The 18,171-nt window shown below is 42.6% G+C and overlaps 1 protein-coding gene across 8 annotated transcripts in view; it reads left to right on the forward strand.

Moving 5' to 3' along the window:
- The first annotated feature begins 267 nt into the window (after window positions 1-267).
- KLHL13 (kelch like family member 13) overlaps window positions 268-18,171 on the forward strand; it is a 93,279-nt gene continuing 75,375 nt past the window's right edge. For 2 of the 8 annotated variants that reach the window (XM_072877064.1, XM_072877069.1), the window contains exons 1-2: window positions 296-369; window positions 10,750-10,814. Coding sequence is in view for 4 of the 8 variants with exons in the window: in XM_072877062.1 (XP_072733163.1) it covers window positions 10,750-10,814; window positions 15,495-15,534 (105 nt within the window). In the remaining 4 variants the exon portion in view is untranslated. Of the gene's footprint in view, window positions 370-10,749; window positions 10,838-15,494; window positions 15,535-18,171 lie in introns of those variants that run through there. The other 6 variants (XM_072877063.1, XM_072877066.1, XM_072877062.1 and 3 more) reach the window with 5 other exon arrangements.

The raw sequence follows: 18,171 nt of genomic DNA on the forward strand, positions 1-18,171 counted from the left end.
CATCCACCCATCCACCCATCCACCCATCCACCCATCCACCCATCCATCTCGCCCCCTCACAGCCCCGCGGGCACAGAGACCACGCCTCTTTCCTCTAACCCCGCCCCTTTCACCATCGTCGCCCCCGCCCCAGACACGCCCACTTATCTAGCCCCACCTGCCGCGCGTTGCCCCCAGCCCCCGCCGCAGCCGCTTGGCGCATGCGCACAGGCCCGGCGGCCCGCCATGTTGGCGCGGGCGGTGACGCGCGGTGCGGGGAGGCGGGGCCAGGCGGCGGCGGGCGGGCGCGGGGAGCGGGGCCGCGCTCCCGACTTTGGGAACGCGCCGGAGCGGGGCCCGCGGCCGGGGCCGGGCAGCCGCAGCCCGCAGGTGAGAGGGGTGCGCGGGGACGCTCTCCGGTTCTGCCGCGTCCCCGTGGGGCCGGGGGCCCTGAGTCCTGCGGGGCCTGTCCGCCCGGGGTCGCGGGCCGGCCGGGGACGGGGGAGCGGGGCCGGCCTCTGTGAGCAGCGCGGGGCCGGGGCGGCAGGGAGGGGGCCCCCTTTCTGCGGGGGAAGGGAGCGCCGCTCGCAGCGGGGTGCGCTGTTCGCAGCGGGGGGGCTCCCTCCGTGCAGGAGGGGGCGGGGGTGCCCCGGTTGCGCCTGGGGGGGTAGCCTGTCTGCGAGGGGAGGGCCAGCGTGTTGTAATGAGGGAGACCCGGTTTGTGAGGGAGGCAAGGAGGGGGTGCCCTCTTGCAGTCGGGAGTGCCCTGCGAGGGGGAAGAAGGAGGGGTGCACTGTGCGCAAGGCGGGGAGCAAGAGCGTGCCGTGCCGCCGCGGGGCGTGAGGCGGTCGGGGAGGAGGAGGTTAGCGAGGGCAGGCACAGGGGTCTTGCAGGACGGGGGTCCCGGGTGGGAATGGCCGGGAACAAGGCGGGACTGACCCGGCTGGGGGTCACAGCTGGCGGTGTGCTCGGGACCGGGCTGGTGCGCTTTGTGCCTCTCTGAAAAGTGTCTTCAACTCTCCTTTTCCAGGCATTGTTTTGCAGTCATTGTAATCGTTCTCTTCCTTCCCCCGACCCTTTCTGCTCATCAGTGTTTATTGTTCCCTGGTCTCTAAATAGGCTGGTTGAGGTCTGGGGGCAGGAAGGAGTTTTGGGGATTAGTTCTGAGATGCAGCCATTAGAAATGGGGATGTAACTGTAGGTTGTAATTAACTTGCCGGTTTCCTCTTCTCCCTGTTCACATAAAATTTAGGCCAAGCTCTGTTTTTACTAGGTACTGTTCAGGACTTTTCGCCTCCGCGTGAAAAGTCCGATATTAACTTGAGAGCCCTGGGAGTCTTGGCTCGGGTCCTTTGTATAATTCAGGAGATGCAAGGTGCACATCTTTTTCAGTTTTGTATGGTAAAGGGCTCTTTAGCTTGGATGTTCTGAGCGTTAATGAAACTGATGCTGACTTGGACCTGCTGTGAAGTCTGCATCAGAAATATCTCCCTTACCCATTTAAATATGGCTCATACATTTGAATAGAATGCCACAGAGGAGTCTTCCTTATTCTTTCCCCAGTGAGCTACACATAGAGATAATGCTAATGAAGAACCTTCAGGGCAGTCTCTCCACTTCTCTGATTTCATGGTAAAGCCTGTTCTGCAATCCCATTTAATACTAGAATACGCTGCAGAGTGTTGATAGTAAAAAAAAAAGTTTGGGTAGTAACTAGGATTAAATGCTATCCTGAATGCACTTCTTGTGATCTCTTTGATTCTGTGATTTTCAAAATTGTGCTTCTAAACATTTTCCTTCACTTCTGAAGTTCAAAAAATTGTAGTGAGCTGCCAGCAGAAATTAGCATGCTGCTCTGCTTCAAAGAAGCAAGACTGTTTCTAGTGAGCCTTGGCTTGACACCAGGTGTCAAATATGAATTCAAGTGACTTTGCCCCAGCAAGCATTTTTTTTTTTAAATTTTAAAGAGTTTCTTCTGCTCTTCTGTAAAAGATTCACTAAACTGAAAGTCATCTGAGGCCACAGTTCAACTGTACCTAACGTGTAGCAGTAATGGTGGCTTGGGGAATTCTGTGACTTGCGGTGTCACTGACACAGCTTTTGGTGATGCCAGGCATGAAGCAGATCAGTGAACTTGCCCAGCTAGAAAAAAAGGATCATGCACAGACTCCCTGATCCAGTTTGCATGTGGTCCTGTAAATGATAGGACAGTGTGTCTGTGGGGAGATGATGAGCTCTGGGATCATCTCAAACAGCCTGTGAGCATGTGGCTCGCTCAAAGCAGGGCTGAGCGGGGTGCAGCAGAGGGAGAATGTTCAGGTGATATCGCTATAGAGGCAGTGTGTGAGAGATTGATGATGAATCCTTCATTAAGCTCTAAGGGGGCTCAGAGGGGAAGTGAAATGTAGCTGCTGCAGAAGGGGCTCTTGTGCTGGCACGTGAACTGGCTAGAAGCACCGTGGGATTGAGCATACAAAGTAAAGCCTTGCTTTTTCCCCCTGAGTTCTAGTAACCTTAAATGTGTGTTTTTCTTTTGTTTTGCAACAAGCTGAGAAAAATGTTGGAGTTCCTTTAAAAAATAAAAATCAACAAACTGTCTCATGTTGAGTGTATCTCAGTGTAATACGATACTTGCATGTTTCTTTGACAGTGGTGATCAAGCCCAGGATGTCTGGATCTAAAGGCATAACCTCTGCTGTCTGAATTAAAAGTTCCAATGATGTTACCTCAAGGGCTATATGTTCTTAGTGTGGTCCAGCTATTAGAAAGGGATAATTAGTTCACACTACTACAAAGAAACATGTTGGTAGAGACTCCAAATGAATTTGCAATGTGTTCTGCTAGGAGTGTTTCTGCTAGCACTGCTATATCACTGCCACAAACACCACAAGCAAAGCTGTCAAAAATGCTCTGCTTTTTCATGGTTGTTATATCGCTGAAGTAGCTGTGATGCTTAGTACATGGCTTTTTTTTTCTTTACTCTTTCAGTTGGTATATCTGTGCTGGCAAAACTTTCTGAGAAACTGCACTATGGCAAAAATTGAACAATTACGAAGCATTTGTTTTAAGAGCTAGCGGCGTCAGAGAGAGTATTAGGTGTTTGGCTGTTTCACTGTATCAATAGTACAAAACTTTTTTAATGACTCTTAATAGCTTATGAAAGTTGACTGCAGTGGCCTCAGGCTAGGTTAGGTTCACAGGGATAGATGCCTTTATCACAGATCTGGCGTAGTGTATATGGGTGTCAGTGTGCGTGGGAGGTAAAAGCTTAAATAGATGGGGCAACATATGCTCTGCTTTCCTTTCAAGGTTCTCTACTTCCAGCTTTTTTTAATTCTCACAGCTGTATTGCATTGTCAGAATACTGGATGGAAACATTTTTATGGTTTTCTTTTTAACTATTTGTGATGCAACAGGTTTCTTAAAACTGGGAGATTAGAGCTTTATGGATAAATTAAACACACTAGTGTGGAAGAAACTTTTCTTAGTATATTTGCTATCCCTAAGCAAAGTGTCTTTGAAGAACTAGGAAGTAATTAAGCAATGTTAGATAGTAGTCTCTGGAAGAAAGGCATGCTTTCAGTGGGCATTCAGGATAATTGATAAATGTGCTCATTTCATCTGAATTATTTTCATAAAACTTCATCTCCAAGGGTTTTACACAGCAGTAAGTGTTTCGGGGTGAAAGCGCGCCTATGCCATATAGCGCAGATAGCCTGTATCCTGTGTCAGAAGGATCTGACAAGGGAACTAAGCCCTAAGTGCATTGAGATGGGAGATACAGGGAATTGCAATGTGTGACTTGGTATTGGTGACAGGAGTGTTTCAGAAATGGATTTCTTGAAGATATCTTCTGGATTATGAGGCAGGAAGGGATCTGTTTGAACCCAAGAGGAGCTTGCAAGCTGGGACAAAATTTAAGTCTGACTCCTTTAATTGGCCTGTGGGTTTCAGAAGACTAACAGTAGGAAAATTCGAAAGATTTCCCATGTTCAGTGGCCTATAATGCATTTGATGTCTTCCATGCCTATTTTGAGAAGCTGTTTTTAAGTGAATCAGGCATACTAATTTTTTTAAGAATGCACCAGCTACTGATTGGTGTTGTCAGTGTTTTTGCTTTAAACTTGCTGTGAGAAATATGTCATTTTGTTTCATTTTGAGGAAACAGTGCTTTGTTGTAAATACTAATGACACTGATCATATGATTTCTTGAGGCTTTTGTTTTAACTTCTTCTTTGTGATTGATGCAGCTGCTTGCTGGTGTGTTCTGTGGTTGTGAAATGTGTGAGATTTGTTTGGCAGTGCCAACACACTCTCCATTTTTAAAGCTGTTCTGCTTGGTTTCTTTAATATGAAATATTTAAAATATGAGAGAGCTTATGTACAGGTGAAAGTAGAAATGAAAATAGATTGTGAACAGAAGTTTTGCTTTCAAAGAAGTTCTCAGAGCTTTTGCCCTGACTTGTAGTTGCTTAGATTTTGGGAAAACTTAAAACCTTTTTCCATTTCCATATTAAAGAGCATCAATCTGCCAGGTGCCCCATGCCTACTTGAACTGTCAGGTTATGTGTTCTGCTGTTCCTTTCCAAGGGACCCTGGTGTGGAGGGGTGCCCAGACAGTGGTGCACATGGAAGGCTATCGACAGGGCAAAACTGCTGATGTTTTTTTGTGCAGGTGTGGATGGGACCAGAAGCAGAATTGGTTGTCAGTAGTCAAAGCAGCAGGACTATTTACCTATGATGTCAGACACCTTCCTTTGGCTCCTTCTGCCTACTGGCATACATACTTGTTTGTCCTGCCTCTCGGAAGTCTCTTTATTTGCCTGAAGGTGGGAGGTATAAGCTGCTTTAGGACGGAGGTCCTGTCTAAGTTGTTCCACCTTGCTAGAAGAAAAACAGTCAGCACAAAGCATGTGGGAATGTGTTGCACAGGTCTCATGGTTAAAAGCAGGGATGGGATGATTTGAGTGCCTGTCCTAGCTCTGAGGACTTAAAGTAAATGTTTTAACAGATATTGCAGTGCTCAGCATCTCAATGTGTTTGTCCTGTTATGAATGTAAATGTCTGTCTTTGCAGGGAAGCGAGGGAAGAACTTAGTTCCTTTATTCTTGGTGAGAAAAATAAACTGAGGGCCAGTTTTATCAGTCTGTATCATTCAGAAATTGCAGACTGGGATTTAGCAACATGACAAATGAAAAAGGTGGTACATTGTAAACGAGCTTGATTACACCTCCATCTGGTCAAGTGAAAACTGTTGTTATGAGGAAGGTGAGGTTCCATGTCATGAAAAAAATAAAGCAGAATTTTTGAGGTGTATGAGTGATAATGATTAAATATTAGAGGGAATCCTGTAGGTCAAAGAAAGCAAGGATAAACATGTGAATTTCAACCCAGTTCCTTTTTCCTGATTGTTTTTTGGGATCTCCATGTGAGTGGTCTGTTCTAGTTTAAAGTTGAATGTGTTCCACATGCATTTCATTTAGCATCGTGGGAACTGTGATTCTTTTGAATAACTGACCTTATCTGATAATGCTAATGTGAAATATCCAGCAGTATGTTAAGATGATGATCTGAAATATCCAGCAGGCTTTTACTGTACTGGCACAAACCCCAGCTCTCTAAAGTTGAAGCTCTGTTTCTGTTATACATTGTTGTAGTATATTTTCTACATATTTAAATAATTTTATAAGAAATAAATGTGAAACACTTCTTTTAAATTTTAAACTTCCTCATAAACCTGTTATGGATTGAAAATTAACCAGAAGATTCACACTTGGAGGGAAAAATCTGATGCTGAAGGCTTTGGAGGCAGTTTGGTGCTGCATGTACCTCATCTGATGCATCTCTGGGTGGTCCTACCTTGTGCCCCGATCTCCTGCTGGAGCTCCCTTGGCAGAGCTCATGCTTGTGTGATTGCAGAGTGATTTCTTTCATGCTGCTTATCTCATGGGAAACTAACCCACTCAGTAACATTTTTATCAGTTTGCTAACTCACCCTGTGGCTACACCTTGCTATTGCTGTCACAGGGAGAAGCAGGAATGATGTGGCTGGAGGTGAGTGGAGAGAAAGCAGGACTGCTTCTCCCAGCAGATGCTGGGGATGGAGCATCAAACTCAACGCACCAGGTCCGGGGCAGTGCTCCCACTTCAAACTAGTCGTATTTCCAGATGCCTTTAAAGAGATGTTCCTGGGACTGCTGTTCTCCAGCTAGCTTTCCACCTGAGTAGGAGCTGAATGATCCACATAAATTCATGCTTTCAGTAAAATCTTTACATGAAAGCATGAATTCTGCACTACAGTAAGGTAGGGGGGAAAGCTTTTGTCTCAGTTCTGGAGGAATGAAAACACTGGCCTGCCTCCTGCTCACAGATGTTGTCTGGCTCTCGAAAGAAGCTGAGAGGGATAAATGGGTTGCTCTTCTGCCTTGTCAACTTTTGGCTTCTCAGTGTCTGACTCTCAAGTAGCTTTGGTGTTATGAAACAGGCATGGTTCTGGGCAAGTTTATGGCTGCCCACAGATTTTGAATAGAACAGAGGAAGTGAGTAGCACATCCGTTATTTAAAGAAAGCCGTGAGTGGCACTAGAATCCTACAGACATTGGCATGTATTCTATATATATATATATTTTTAGAAGCTGATTATCCACCACGGTGCCAGAGTTGTAGAAGACTTGTATTAATAGTTTATCCCCCCCGCCTCCCCTCCCTGATCATCTTTCTGCTCACTGCTAGTTAGTAACTTTTTAAGTAGTAGCACTAGAAGTTACAAAATACATATGTGGTCGTATTGCTGTCACTTAACAACTATATTTTATTGCCTGTTTGTGTTGGAAGCTTTTAACAGGAACAGAATGTAACCAGTTTTGTTCTCTTTAATGTTGAATTTGTAATTTAGCAGTGCTGTTATATCTAGAAATTTAGGCTGGACTCTTGTGTTTGCTGTTCTAAGCTTGCTTTTATACAGTGGCATTAAAGTATTTCCATCAGAGTATATGCCCTATGAGATATATTTTATATAAACTAAAGACTTTGCAAACTTACATGTTCAAACTGAAAATGTTGTATTAAACACTTGAGCTACAAAAGAATCAAAGGATAAATCTAGATAATTCAGCAATATTGAATCTGAATTTACTAGACTGCTCGAGTTGCCTTACGTTGCTCCCTCAGCGGCTATGCAAATCAGACCAGTCTCTTGTGGCTGCTTAGATTTGTCACGAAGGAGTAACAGCAAATGCGTAAGCATCACTGTCTCTGTTCATCATTAGACTTGGGCAATATAAAACACTGATGTCTTTAATGGTAAAAGGGCTAGTGTGGGGAGTTTCGTAACCCGGGTGAGACTTGGTACCATATTTTCCCCGAGTCTGAAAACTTTGTCCTTAATGTCCAAACAGGGAGTTTTGTATTTTAAGGAGAGTAGTAATGAGATGATCATGTTACCGGCTATCTTGGAGTTGGTGGGAGTGTCATTAAGTCAACCAGTTATCTTAGTGATGTTGGTGGTATCACTTGCTATGAGAGAGACTGGCCCATGTCTTTGCAAGCAGGCTAATCTTTTTCAGGAATGGTTTAGTAGCTTATCTTAATGCAAGGTTGAATACGTGGAGGAGTTTGCTGTGAGGCTCTAAATGGACCATGGGAAAAGTCCCCTAGCATCTCCTTTTAGCAAGAAGATAGAGACCCCTGAGGTTTTGTTTTCCTACCACAATTCCTTAATTTTCATCTTTTTTCTTAATGCTCTTGCTGATCTGTATACCTGATGGCATTTAAGAGTCACAGTGATTGACCAAGACCTTGGTATGATAGTGCCTCGCATGCACAGAACAAAAAGTCAGTTTCTGTTCCCAAATCTTGTTATGCTACTGTAATCTTTCTTCCACCTGTTATTTTTGCGGGGTTTGTGGCTGGGGTGGGTACAACGGAATAAAAAAAATGGTTAACATTGTTGGCAACGTCTTAGTAATCATGTAGTCTAACTTTAGCCTGTGGTGGTAGCATTTTTCTCTTTCAAAACTTGTAGCCTTAAGGCAACTTGATGGATTTTACCAGCATCTCTTGCCTTCCTTCAAGGGCAGAGGCTTGCATGCCGTGTTACTGTTGGTGCTCGTGTGGCTGTCCCTGCTTTTGGAGCTCCGAGTCATGTCTTCTCTGAGAGCTAGGTGAAATTACTTCCGTAGAAAGAGCTAAGCAGATGTAAGCAAGACTTGCCCTTCTCTTAAAATTAATTCCTTGGGTGATGACAAGTGTGCCAACAGCCCTAGTTTCTTTTGGGATGCTGGCAGGGGTTTCTTGTCTGGTTTTGCTGTTGGCCATCGTTCCTGGTTTGTAGAAGAGGAAAATATTTCAGTAAGGGGGCTGTAAACCTTACCTCTGGCAGCTTAGACAATTATGTGAGTTCTTCTGCAGAATGCCAACCAAAATAAGCTGGAGTGGTTTAAACAGCCTAAATAATCACTCTTTGTATTGGTTGGTCCTGAGTAAATAGGTTAGAAAGTAGTTAAGAGCAGCTCAGCTGGTAGCCTTCTGGCAGAGAGCAGGGACAAGCAACTGAGGGTGCTGAGCTCTTCCACGGCACAGCTGTATCTAGAGGAGGAGATCCAAACCCAGGGCAGAGGTTCACAAGCTAAAAGGCTGCTCGACAGGCAGACATGTGGCTTCTCCACTGCAAATAACCCTGCGATTACAGGTGAAGTAAGAGAATCCCAGCTCATCATCCTCGCAGGGAATGAGTATATTTTCTGGTTAGGCTGTAGTGATCTGCTGGTGTGGAGTGAAAGTAGTAGTAGTTAAATTTAGACATGGTTTATGGGGATGCAGGGATGGCAGTAGTGCTAGCACTCTTCCGACAGTGCTGCCAGGCTGGCGGGTGCTGTGGCACCTGGTGTGGGGTTGCTGTGCAAGTGTCCTGTCTTCCCCGTGTGCATACAGAAAAGTCCACATTATGGTTATAACCAGCTCCCGTTACTAGTTCAAATTGTTTATTCATTAGTAAAATTAATGGTAGGAGGGAGTTGGGCCAGAAAACGCGAATGTGCAAGAGAGGAGGTTGCATGGCAACACTTCAGTCCCGAACATGGAGGCAAGAATAATTAATGGTGGAAAAAGAAATGGGAGGAGGAAAAAATGAGTGGGTTCGAGGAAAAAATGCTATCTTTGTATTGACTTTATTGTTTCAGTGCCATCCCAGATGTGTCTAACAAGTCTGACATTGTTTGAGATTTTCATTGAGAGCCTTTCATAAGGCCCTCCACTGTAATGCTTGTGTGTGTCACTGGAGGAGCCTGACACGGCTTTGCAGAGACGCAGGTTATGGAAAATGCTCTGATAGGGGATGGTGAGAAGCCTAGATCTTACTCCTGGTTTTAGAGGGCGTCTTGCCACCAGAAACTACTTTCTGACTTCTTGTCTTTCTGCCTTTCTTCACCAAAACGACCTGTGAGGCTTTCTGATGAATTGTGTGTGTCATTCCTGACATATTAATATTTTAATTCTGGAACATGGGTCTTTCTGATGGCTGCCATGCATAGATGTGCATATATAAAAAGGAAAATAATTTGACGCATTTCAAGGAGAAATACCAAAAGGAAGAAAGCTTCATGAAATAAGACTGCAATAGCCTCTCTAATCTTCAGGTAACTTCTTTGTTTTGGTTAAGAAATTTGAATGTCCCATGGTGCTTCTTATCTGTTACTATTGGTTAACTTGCGGTTTCCTATGTGATTTTGTTGTTAGTATTGTTTTATTGTTTTAACTGGATGGATAACTTCAAGTTGGCAAGGGCTTGTAATTGAAAAAATATTGTTCATTCATTGAATTATAGAAGTGACCCTCGCTTATTGGTGCTAACTGAATGTGAGAATATGAGTTGCCAAGTTTAATGTTTCAGTTTTTTTCTTTTCTGAGAGGAAACGCAGAGGAACCAAAAGCCGTCAGCATTGTTGCCAGCATTTCCTCACTCTGCTTTATGTTAGAATGAATAAAAAAAATGACTGCCATTGCAAATGACAATACTGCTAATTGCTCTTTGCATTTTGGGGTAACTGGCTGCTTTTTTCCTTTTCAATTGGACGTGCTATCTTTTCAGCATTAAAAAGAAAAGCAGTGTCTCCTCCCAAATCCTGCTCTCCAGTTGTTCATTCTGGCCAGTAAGATGACTTCCAAATGGCTGTGAAACCTTTTGCTGTAACTTTGTGCTATTTCAACTCTGTTGTGACTGGTGCTTTTTTTGCAAGCCCAGCCAGATAGCTTCCTGCTGTGATAACAATTGTGGGGTGAGTTTATGGAAAGCATGCTTGGCTTAGTATCATGATGCAAGGTGTTACTTCTGTTAGGACTTCTGTACCTCCTGTGACTTGTATGCATTTAGTGATTTACATAAAATGGTGGCTCTACTTCTGAGATGCAGAGAGACTGTCTGAGTAGCTTAAAAGCAAAAATTAGCTCTGACTTTTTTTTCTTCTGGACTATTGTTGAAATCGATTTTTATTTGAAGCTGTGGTCTTGAGAATTGTGTATGAAATACTCTGTATACATGGAAAAGAGCAGGATGCCACAGACTTGTAGTGAGTTATGTGAACTTTCCCTCCAGGCAAGATGCTATCCAATTTTCCACTCACAGTGGAGATAGAGCTCAAAGAGCTGCAGAAGCCAATAGTTAACTCTGTTGGAGATGCTGTACCCTGCAGTTCTTTAAAATAACATCTACAGTGAATAATAGTGTGCAAACGTATGTGACAATTTTTTTTCTCTTCCTGAACCTTGTTCTAGATGTCAGAATTAACCTGGACTACTTGGGAATGGCGAAACATAGCCCTGGGATCCTGCCATGAACAGTAAGAAAGTTGAGATGCTTTGTGTATGCAAATAATTTTTTTTTAACGGCTAAACCCCAGTGAAACTGTTCCTGTTCAATTAACATAACTAGGCAACACATTGTGTGGTTCAGTGTGGATGTGCTCCCAGCTTTTCATGCAGTAAAGCGGCAATACAGTAAGTCAGAGGGGTGGCTCAGCGGGGGAGCAGTCTTTGGGAAACAATACTGGGCAAGTCTCTGCAGCCAGTATGATACTGGAGGTGGGAAGGCTACTATGGGTGGTGCGTTATGAAATTACTGAGGTGGTAGCTGAAGGATGCTTTCCTGTAATGTGTAATTATATTGTGAGACTCCATTGTTATCTAGTGTATAATTATAGCGAGACTCCATTGTCAGGGGATATCTTGAACGCAAATTAGTTTGAAATGTGATTAGACAAACTAGCAGAAGAAAAAAGTGAATTGCGGAGTGGTAAAGACTGCATTCTGGATGCAGTTTGTGGGAGGAAGTCCCTAAAACGCTGGCAGAGGGAAGCTGTCAGAGTGCAGTGTTGTTTTACTCTCACTGCTCCTGAATCGACTGCTGTTAGACAGGTAGCTTGGCTAAATAGATCTTCGGTCTGACCTTTCATATCTGACTTCTGTGTGGTGCTTTCCTTATATGAAACTTAGCGTTTAATAGATGTTGACTAAATGGTTCATGTATCCAGGAAAGCAGGCACCTTTAAAGATATTCTTGAGTGATGATGAAAATACTCAGATGTTTTTGTGGTGTTGGTAGCCTGAAACTTTCTAGTTTGAAGGATACATAAATAAATATTTATGTATGTACATGCTCTGTATTCTTTATATAGCCTTTTCCAGATGTTGCAGTAGGCATCCTTAAATTGTTGCATTGAAAATTATTCTGGGTGAATTTTCCCAGTAGAAAATAGATGACTTATGAGAGACTGTGTGGGTGAGTAGCATGCTTGTAAAGTGTAAATTTTCAGCAGATGCTGTTGACGCTATTTGTCAGCCTTTACTGGGACAGAAATTAGAAGGCTTTTGTATTGTTAAATGTCATGATTTGATATAGTCAATTGGAAATGAACAGCTCTTGGAAAGTCTTGTATCTAAACTCTTCACAGCAGTTTAAATGCTTAACATGCAAATGTTCAAATGAAAAATATTTCATTTTCTTTTGTAGAACTCTCTGACCATGTCATGTTTAAAGCTTCCATGGGAGCAGTGTTTTACCCAGGGCTTTCAAAGCCAGTTGATATACTTGAAATATTAGGCAATGTTAATATCTCGAAAATCTCAGAACTCTCCTTTGATGAAAATACTGTAATTGTTAAATTGTTGTGGGTCAAATTCTGTAGCCATAGGTCATTTGTTAGAACAATTGATAAAGACACAGGAAGCTGTTTCGTTCCTTGTACAAAATAGTGTATGCAACACAAGGGACACTGTTAAGACTGATTGCTTTCAGCTTTTTCAGAAGTTTGTTCAGCTTAGCTGAAAAAGACATATGTATATATTTGTAGATTATTAAATGGCTTTGAAATCTTACCAGAATGTGGCTAAAGCTTCAGTTTACTTTTTGTGATCTGAGCTAACAATTTTAAGCTGTGCTGCTCGGAGGTAAAACATTCGTTCATTTTAAACTGTCCTATTTAGCAAGCTTCACTGTTTGAAAGGTAAGCCAGGGAACTTTGCTGTTCACGGGTTTGCTCTGACCAAAACCTTGTGATTTCTTCTGGAGCTGAGAACAAATGTTAGTGATGTAAGAGAGTAATCACGCATGTACAGTCTTAGGTAAGAGGAATTTTAGGGGTGGAAATGATTCTTGGTACAAGATGAGACATCTAGAATGATCTTGGGTTTTTTGTTCCCTGCCAGTCAGTTATCTAAAAGTTGTGTGGCTTCTCCTCTGGCTCTTCTTTTGAGGTGGTAGTTGGGGCCAAAAGAGCTGGACTGTTGTTGTACTGGTGTTCAAGGTCCTCGTGTTTGGGAGGTTCTTAATGTCCATTTCTAGGACAAGTACCATTAGAAATCCAAATCTCATCTTTGCTATTAATCCTGTGGGGTTAGAAAATGTCCACATGCCACTAAGTAATAAGCTAAATTACTAACATGTGAAACGTATCTTATTCAACTCTCATGTCATTTGTTTGGCTTATGATAAGCCAGTGAGTGGTGTGTGCTATGTTGTGCTCTGGATAGCCTTATGACCTAGTGTTTCCTGAATTATCAGTTCAGTGGTTGTGTCTTTTTAAGGTATGCTCAAAATAGCGGTTAGAAAACAAAGGAAAAGTAATGCTTTTAAGTTGATCTGCAGCCTGGTGTTCCCTTAGCTTCCACCTTCACCTGTTAACAGCACTCCAGAATTAGTAAGCTTGCTGATGGCAATTGGTGTTTGAAATCATGCTGACTAACTAGGTCCAGAAGCATTTTTCCCAGGCCTTCATTGGCATATGTAGAATTTGTGTGGTGGTTTTTTGTTTTCTTTTCCCCAAGGATGTGGTTTAGATGAAGCCTGCAGGTAAAGGACGTGGCTGATGAAAGTAACAGCAGGTGGGAAGGCTTACAGTTTAGTGGAAAGTGATTCCAAGGTGGCTTGTCACATGGATACTTGAATGGCAGCTTAAGGAAATACCATGGATTTAGTTTCTCAGTGAAGCAGGTGGCTCTGATACTCTAATGTGTGGTATAGGAGAGGGGTACCAAAAGATTTTACAGCACAAAATTGGGAAGTGGGCTTTAATGTTCTAAGCTTTTTTGCTTTTGTTGTCAGATAATGTATGCTGGCTATCCAAAAATCACTTTTGATGACTGGAAGATTTCAGTCTACTGAAGTGTGCATTATTTTACTAGGAAGCTTCACAGGATTTCACCTCCTGTTGTTATCACTTGTTTTCAGTCTGGTGTGAACTTTCCATTAACTGGCCTTTCCATTAACCCTTCTGGAGCAGTATTTAGTGGATGCCTCTAAGTCTGTGGCAAACGCTCCACAGAATGGAGCTCCTGACAAACAGAAGCAATCCATCTGGGCTAAGAGTCGTAACTCTACTTTCAGGGCTTTTGAGAGATAATGATTAAAAACCTTCCTCCAGTCCTAAGCATGGAGGCAGAAGCCTACATTGCCTTTAACAGAGGAATGGCATGGAAGATGCTTGCTTTATAGCCTGGACACCCAGAAACAGGAGTATGGGCATCGTCATCGGTAGGAACCTGCTCTGGATTGTGAGTGTAGTGATAACAGTACGAGGACAGCAGCATTTTAGGCAGCTGCCACTGCCAGACCATCTGGGTGCTGTGCACAGCTCTGAATGATGCTTGGAGCTGCAGCTGTGGATGAAGAGATGGTGCAGATGTTTGGGCCAAGGGCAGAAGAGACAGCAGTGCTGCTGTCCAAGCAACAAAGCTAGCATGAACACAGGAGAGTTACTAGCCTGTCAGGTCTGCATGGCTTTGGCAGGGAGCTGGCTTGTCTCCCTTGTGCTGTCCAGTGTTTTGGGACACTGGTCCCTGCTGCCTCCTTGTCCCCTCCCCGTGCTGGCACCTTAAACTCCTTGTCACTGCAGGGTGTCATCTGCAGCCTCCTCCTTGTCCCCCTCTCCTTTGGTCCCAGGCTAGGATTGCTGTGTGCAGAGCTGGTCTTGTTAAAGCTCAACCTAATAGGAGAAAAGCCCATTCCCTGGGGTTAGATTATTCTATGCTGTAATTGCTGAAGCTCCTGATTTTAAGAGCATAATATAGGGGCATGCAATATGGCATAGCAATTTCCTGCTGCCTATAGTGTCATTTTAGACTGCAGGTGTTTTACTTGGATGTGATTTATAAGCAGCGTATTGATGTTTTGATCTTCTTCAGAGAACTATTTTCTCTTCCTATATGAGTGAAATACTATACTAATGAGAAGCTTGTTTTTATACATAAAATATTACTGAAGACTTCTAAGCTTGTGTGAACATGCTGAAGCTTGGTTTATTTTGTTCCTAAAATAGGTCGAATAAAGCTCTTGTAGAATGTATTTTTAAAGTACATTAACAGAGGACATTACGTATCTGCAGTTAACGAGCATGGTAGCATTGCTTTTGGTGGGTGAAACTTCTTAACACAGTTACTAAATTTCTGTTAGGATAAGATCTGTTCTGCTTCCTAGAGTTGTATTTCAGCGGTTTGTTGGCTTCCTTTATGACACTGAGTTTTTCAAAGTGCAGTACCTTGGTTGACTGAAGCAAACTGGTAGCTTCAGTTGTATCTTCTGTAGTCTAAGATACGGGGTTTCTTTTATGCATGAACTTGATCTTTATTGAAAATGTTTAAATACTTATATACTTCTAGTTTGTAGGTGGAAAATAGTAATGGTTCTACTTGTTAATTATTGATTATCAGGTGATACTTGATATATGTTAATGCTGCTCTTGGGTAATGCAACTCTGATGCCTATTATAAAAAATAGGAGGCTATGCTAATGTCCAGAAACATGTACAAAGTTCACGCTGAAAATGCCTACATCAGGCTAGTTTACATCCTACTTTTAAGATAAAAATGCCTTTTTAGGCACATACTTTTCTGTATTTAGAAAAAGATTCTGTTACTAATACTTCTTATTTAGAGATTAAAGCAGTTCTTCTAAGAGTATAGTTCAATGTCCGGTTTAATCAGCTGCTGCTCAAAGGGACAGTGCTGCTTTCTTCTGCTCTTTGCAGGGTTGCTCAGCGGGTGCCGGGGCTGCGGGGCTGCTGCCAGGTGAGTGGGATCACCTCGCTTGTCTGGTGGGAGGCAGTGCGAGCTGTGTGGGGCACTGCTTGCCCTCCGACAGCCGGTCTCTGTTGAATTGTGCAGCTGGTTGGTTTGTTAGCTTCAGCACAAGGTAGGCAAGTGGTAGTTAGGTCAGGCTAAATGTAATGTGGAACTATGTCCTTCATTAATGCTCCCAGGCTAGAATTTAGCCTCTTGCTCCCTGTGGTTTTAGTCAACAGTCTGTTTTCTAGGAGTTCTGTTTGTTATGGCTTTAATTTTCATTGGCTACTGTGCTAGAGAAAGGACTGCATTAACGTTGTAGGTCAGGGTAAATCACAGTATCTTCCAGCTTTGATTTCTGAGCATCATCTGAAAACAGCTTGCCTTCTCTGGAAATGACATGTTTGCTGAGGTCTGTCCTCTGACCTGAAGAGTGTATTTTTCATGTTCACTGTACGCTCATATGCTTGCCACTGAGGATGTGTGGGCTTGTTCATTTAACGGCTTACTAGACTGTGCCCTGCACGCTTTATTGTACACTTTGACATGTCTTGCGTCACTAATTTGCTGTTGTTTCTGAAGAGCTGACTGTAATTGATACAAGTAACCTATATAAGCCATGTGCATCGTCTGTCAACTCTGAAAAATCTAGAGCATTCTGGTAGAAGACAAAATATAGGCATAAAAATAAAACAGTTTCGCAGGGTGTCCGCTATGTGAGTTGTGTGCACTGGCATATGACCAACACATGTAGTGTTTTTATTTATTTTATGGAGTTGGAATTAGAAGTAGTTCAACTTCTCTGTGAAATGCTAATCAATTTTACGTGGGTCTTAACCACACCCTTTTTAAATTGTCTTCCTAAATTCATGCTGAAGGTTGTTAAATATAGTAGGTTATATATTTATGAATCATTATTCATAAATATATGTACTTGCTTTTGCATATCTGTAAGAATGATGGCAAAATATAACAGCAGCAATAGGAGCAAACACCACAAACTGAAGAGATCTGAGGAACTTGCACAGCAGTGAGAAATTCAGCCCCCAGCTCCTGACAGGGGGAGGCAAGTTAGTGCTGGCGATCAGATTTGTCCTTTCTGTGGACATAGTGAGTACCTGTAAAGTTGTAAGCATAGATGTGAATTTCTCATATTTGTGTGTTGGGCATGTAGAATCAACAGTGAGGATGGAAAAGTTGATAGCAGCTCTATCATTGAAGTTGAAAGTTAACTAAAGCTTTTCTGAGTATGAAAAACTTTATTTTTAACATGGAATTTGAACTATCTGAATTTCTGTGGTGATGAGACTTGGTGAATGTTCCTCATGCATTTGCCGAATTTTTTATTTTATTGGAAGAAAATTCATCAGTTGCCAGTTTTAGAACTTGTGTGCCTCAGCTTGCCCATCCCGCGCTATTCTTTTTTATAATCTTATTTTTCTCCTATGTACAGGGAAAAAAAAATACCTGTAGCATTTCTCATTGAGTTCTCAAAAATAATTTCTCATGATTTTCTAGTGCAAGCCAGCCATGCAGCTCCAGAGAGGTAGTTTCTTTTCTCCCATCAGCAGTGGTTTTTAAGAAAAATGCCCCAAAACTTAAAAAAAGAATTCAGCTTTCAGCTTGCAGTATAATTGGCTCAGCTTTCTTTCACAAGCAGAGTATTGTGAGCTGTTCCGCTAAAACCTGATCCCAGAGAAACCTTCAGGTGAGGGGAGGGAATATACAGATAGAAGAGATTTCATTTTTGAAGTCACTCTAACAGCTTTTTGTTTGAAACTAGGCAACAGGGTTAAAGTTATTAGAAGTAGTACTGACTCTATGTAAAGAGTTTGGCCAGTCTAATGTGTGAAACAGTCTCTGGAAGAAGGTGAAACTGATCTTTTCAGGAATTCAGGTCTGGCTTTGTCGGGTACAGCACAAATTTGCTGTGCGCTGCTAAGACTTATTTCGCCAAAAACTTTAACAAACTTGCAGCTAAGTTGATTTGCAGTGACCTGTTTAGGGAAATTATGTAAAATGGAAGGATTAAAAAAACCTTATTTTATTTGTAGTTAATAATTGAAAGGTCAGGTTTTCTTCCCAATCTTTAAGCAAGCTGGAGTGAGCAGTATAGTTGGTACGTACAGATAAGCAACCCTATTAAAGACTGCATCAAAGAAACATGGTTTTGACCTCACTGAGCAGGTGTATGGAAAGAAGATGCTTAACTACATACACGAACCCATCTGTAGTGTATGCTTGCCCATGAGGAGGCCAACTTCATTTATTCCTTAGAATTAATTTAATCCCAACCGTAGAGTTTTGCAAAGTTGAGGGCCACCTGTCTTTTGATCCCTTTGTTGTGTAGTGTATTTGCCTCATCAGAGAAGCCTGTGCACTGCCCGCAGGATGGTAAAACAAGGAGTGAGACTGCAGTATCCATCCTAATTACATTAACCACACTGCACATCATGTAGGACTTTTGCAAATAACTATTTCTGAGTATGATGGTAGGAAAGCAGTTCAGACGTACACATGCACGTTCAGGTACTTTTTGAACGTGTTAGTTTTATGATGGAGGATAGATAAAGCATATCCTATTTACTCAGCAGACTTCTTTAATAGAGGAAAACCTGGCGTTTATTTGAAACAAGAGCATGT

Source organism: Ciconia boyciana, chromosome 12 (genome assembly GCF_034638445.1).
Source record: "Ciconia boyciana chromosome 12, ASM3463844v1, whole genome shotgun sequence".
Classification (NCBI taxonomy): domain Eukaryota; kingdom Metazoa; phylum Chordata; class Aves; order Ciconiiformes; family Ciconiidae; genus Ciconia; species Ciconia boyciana.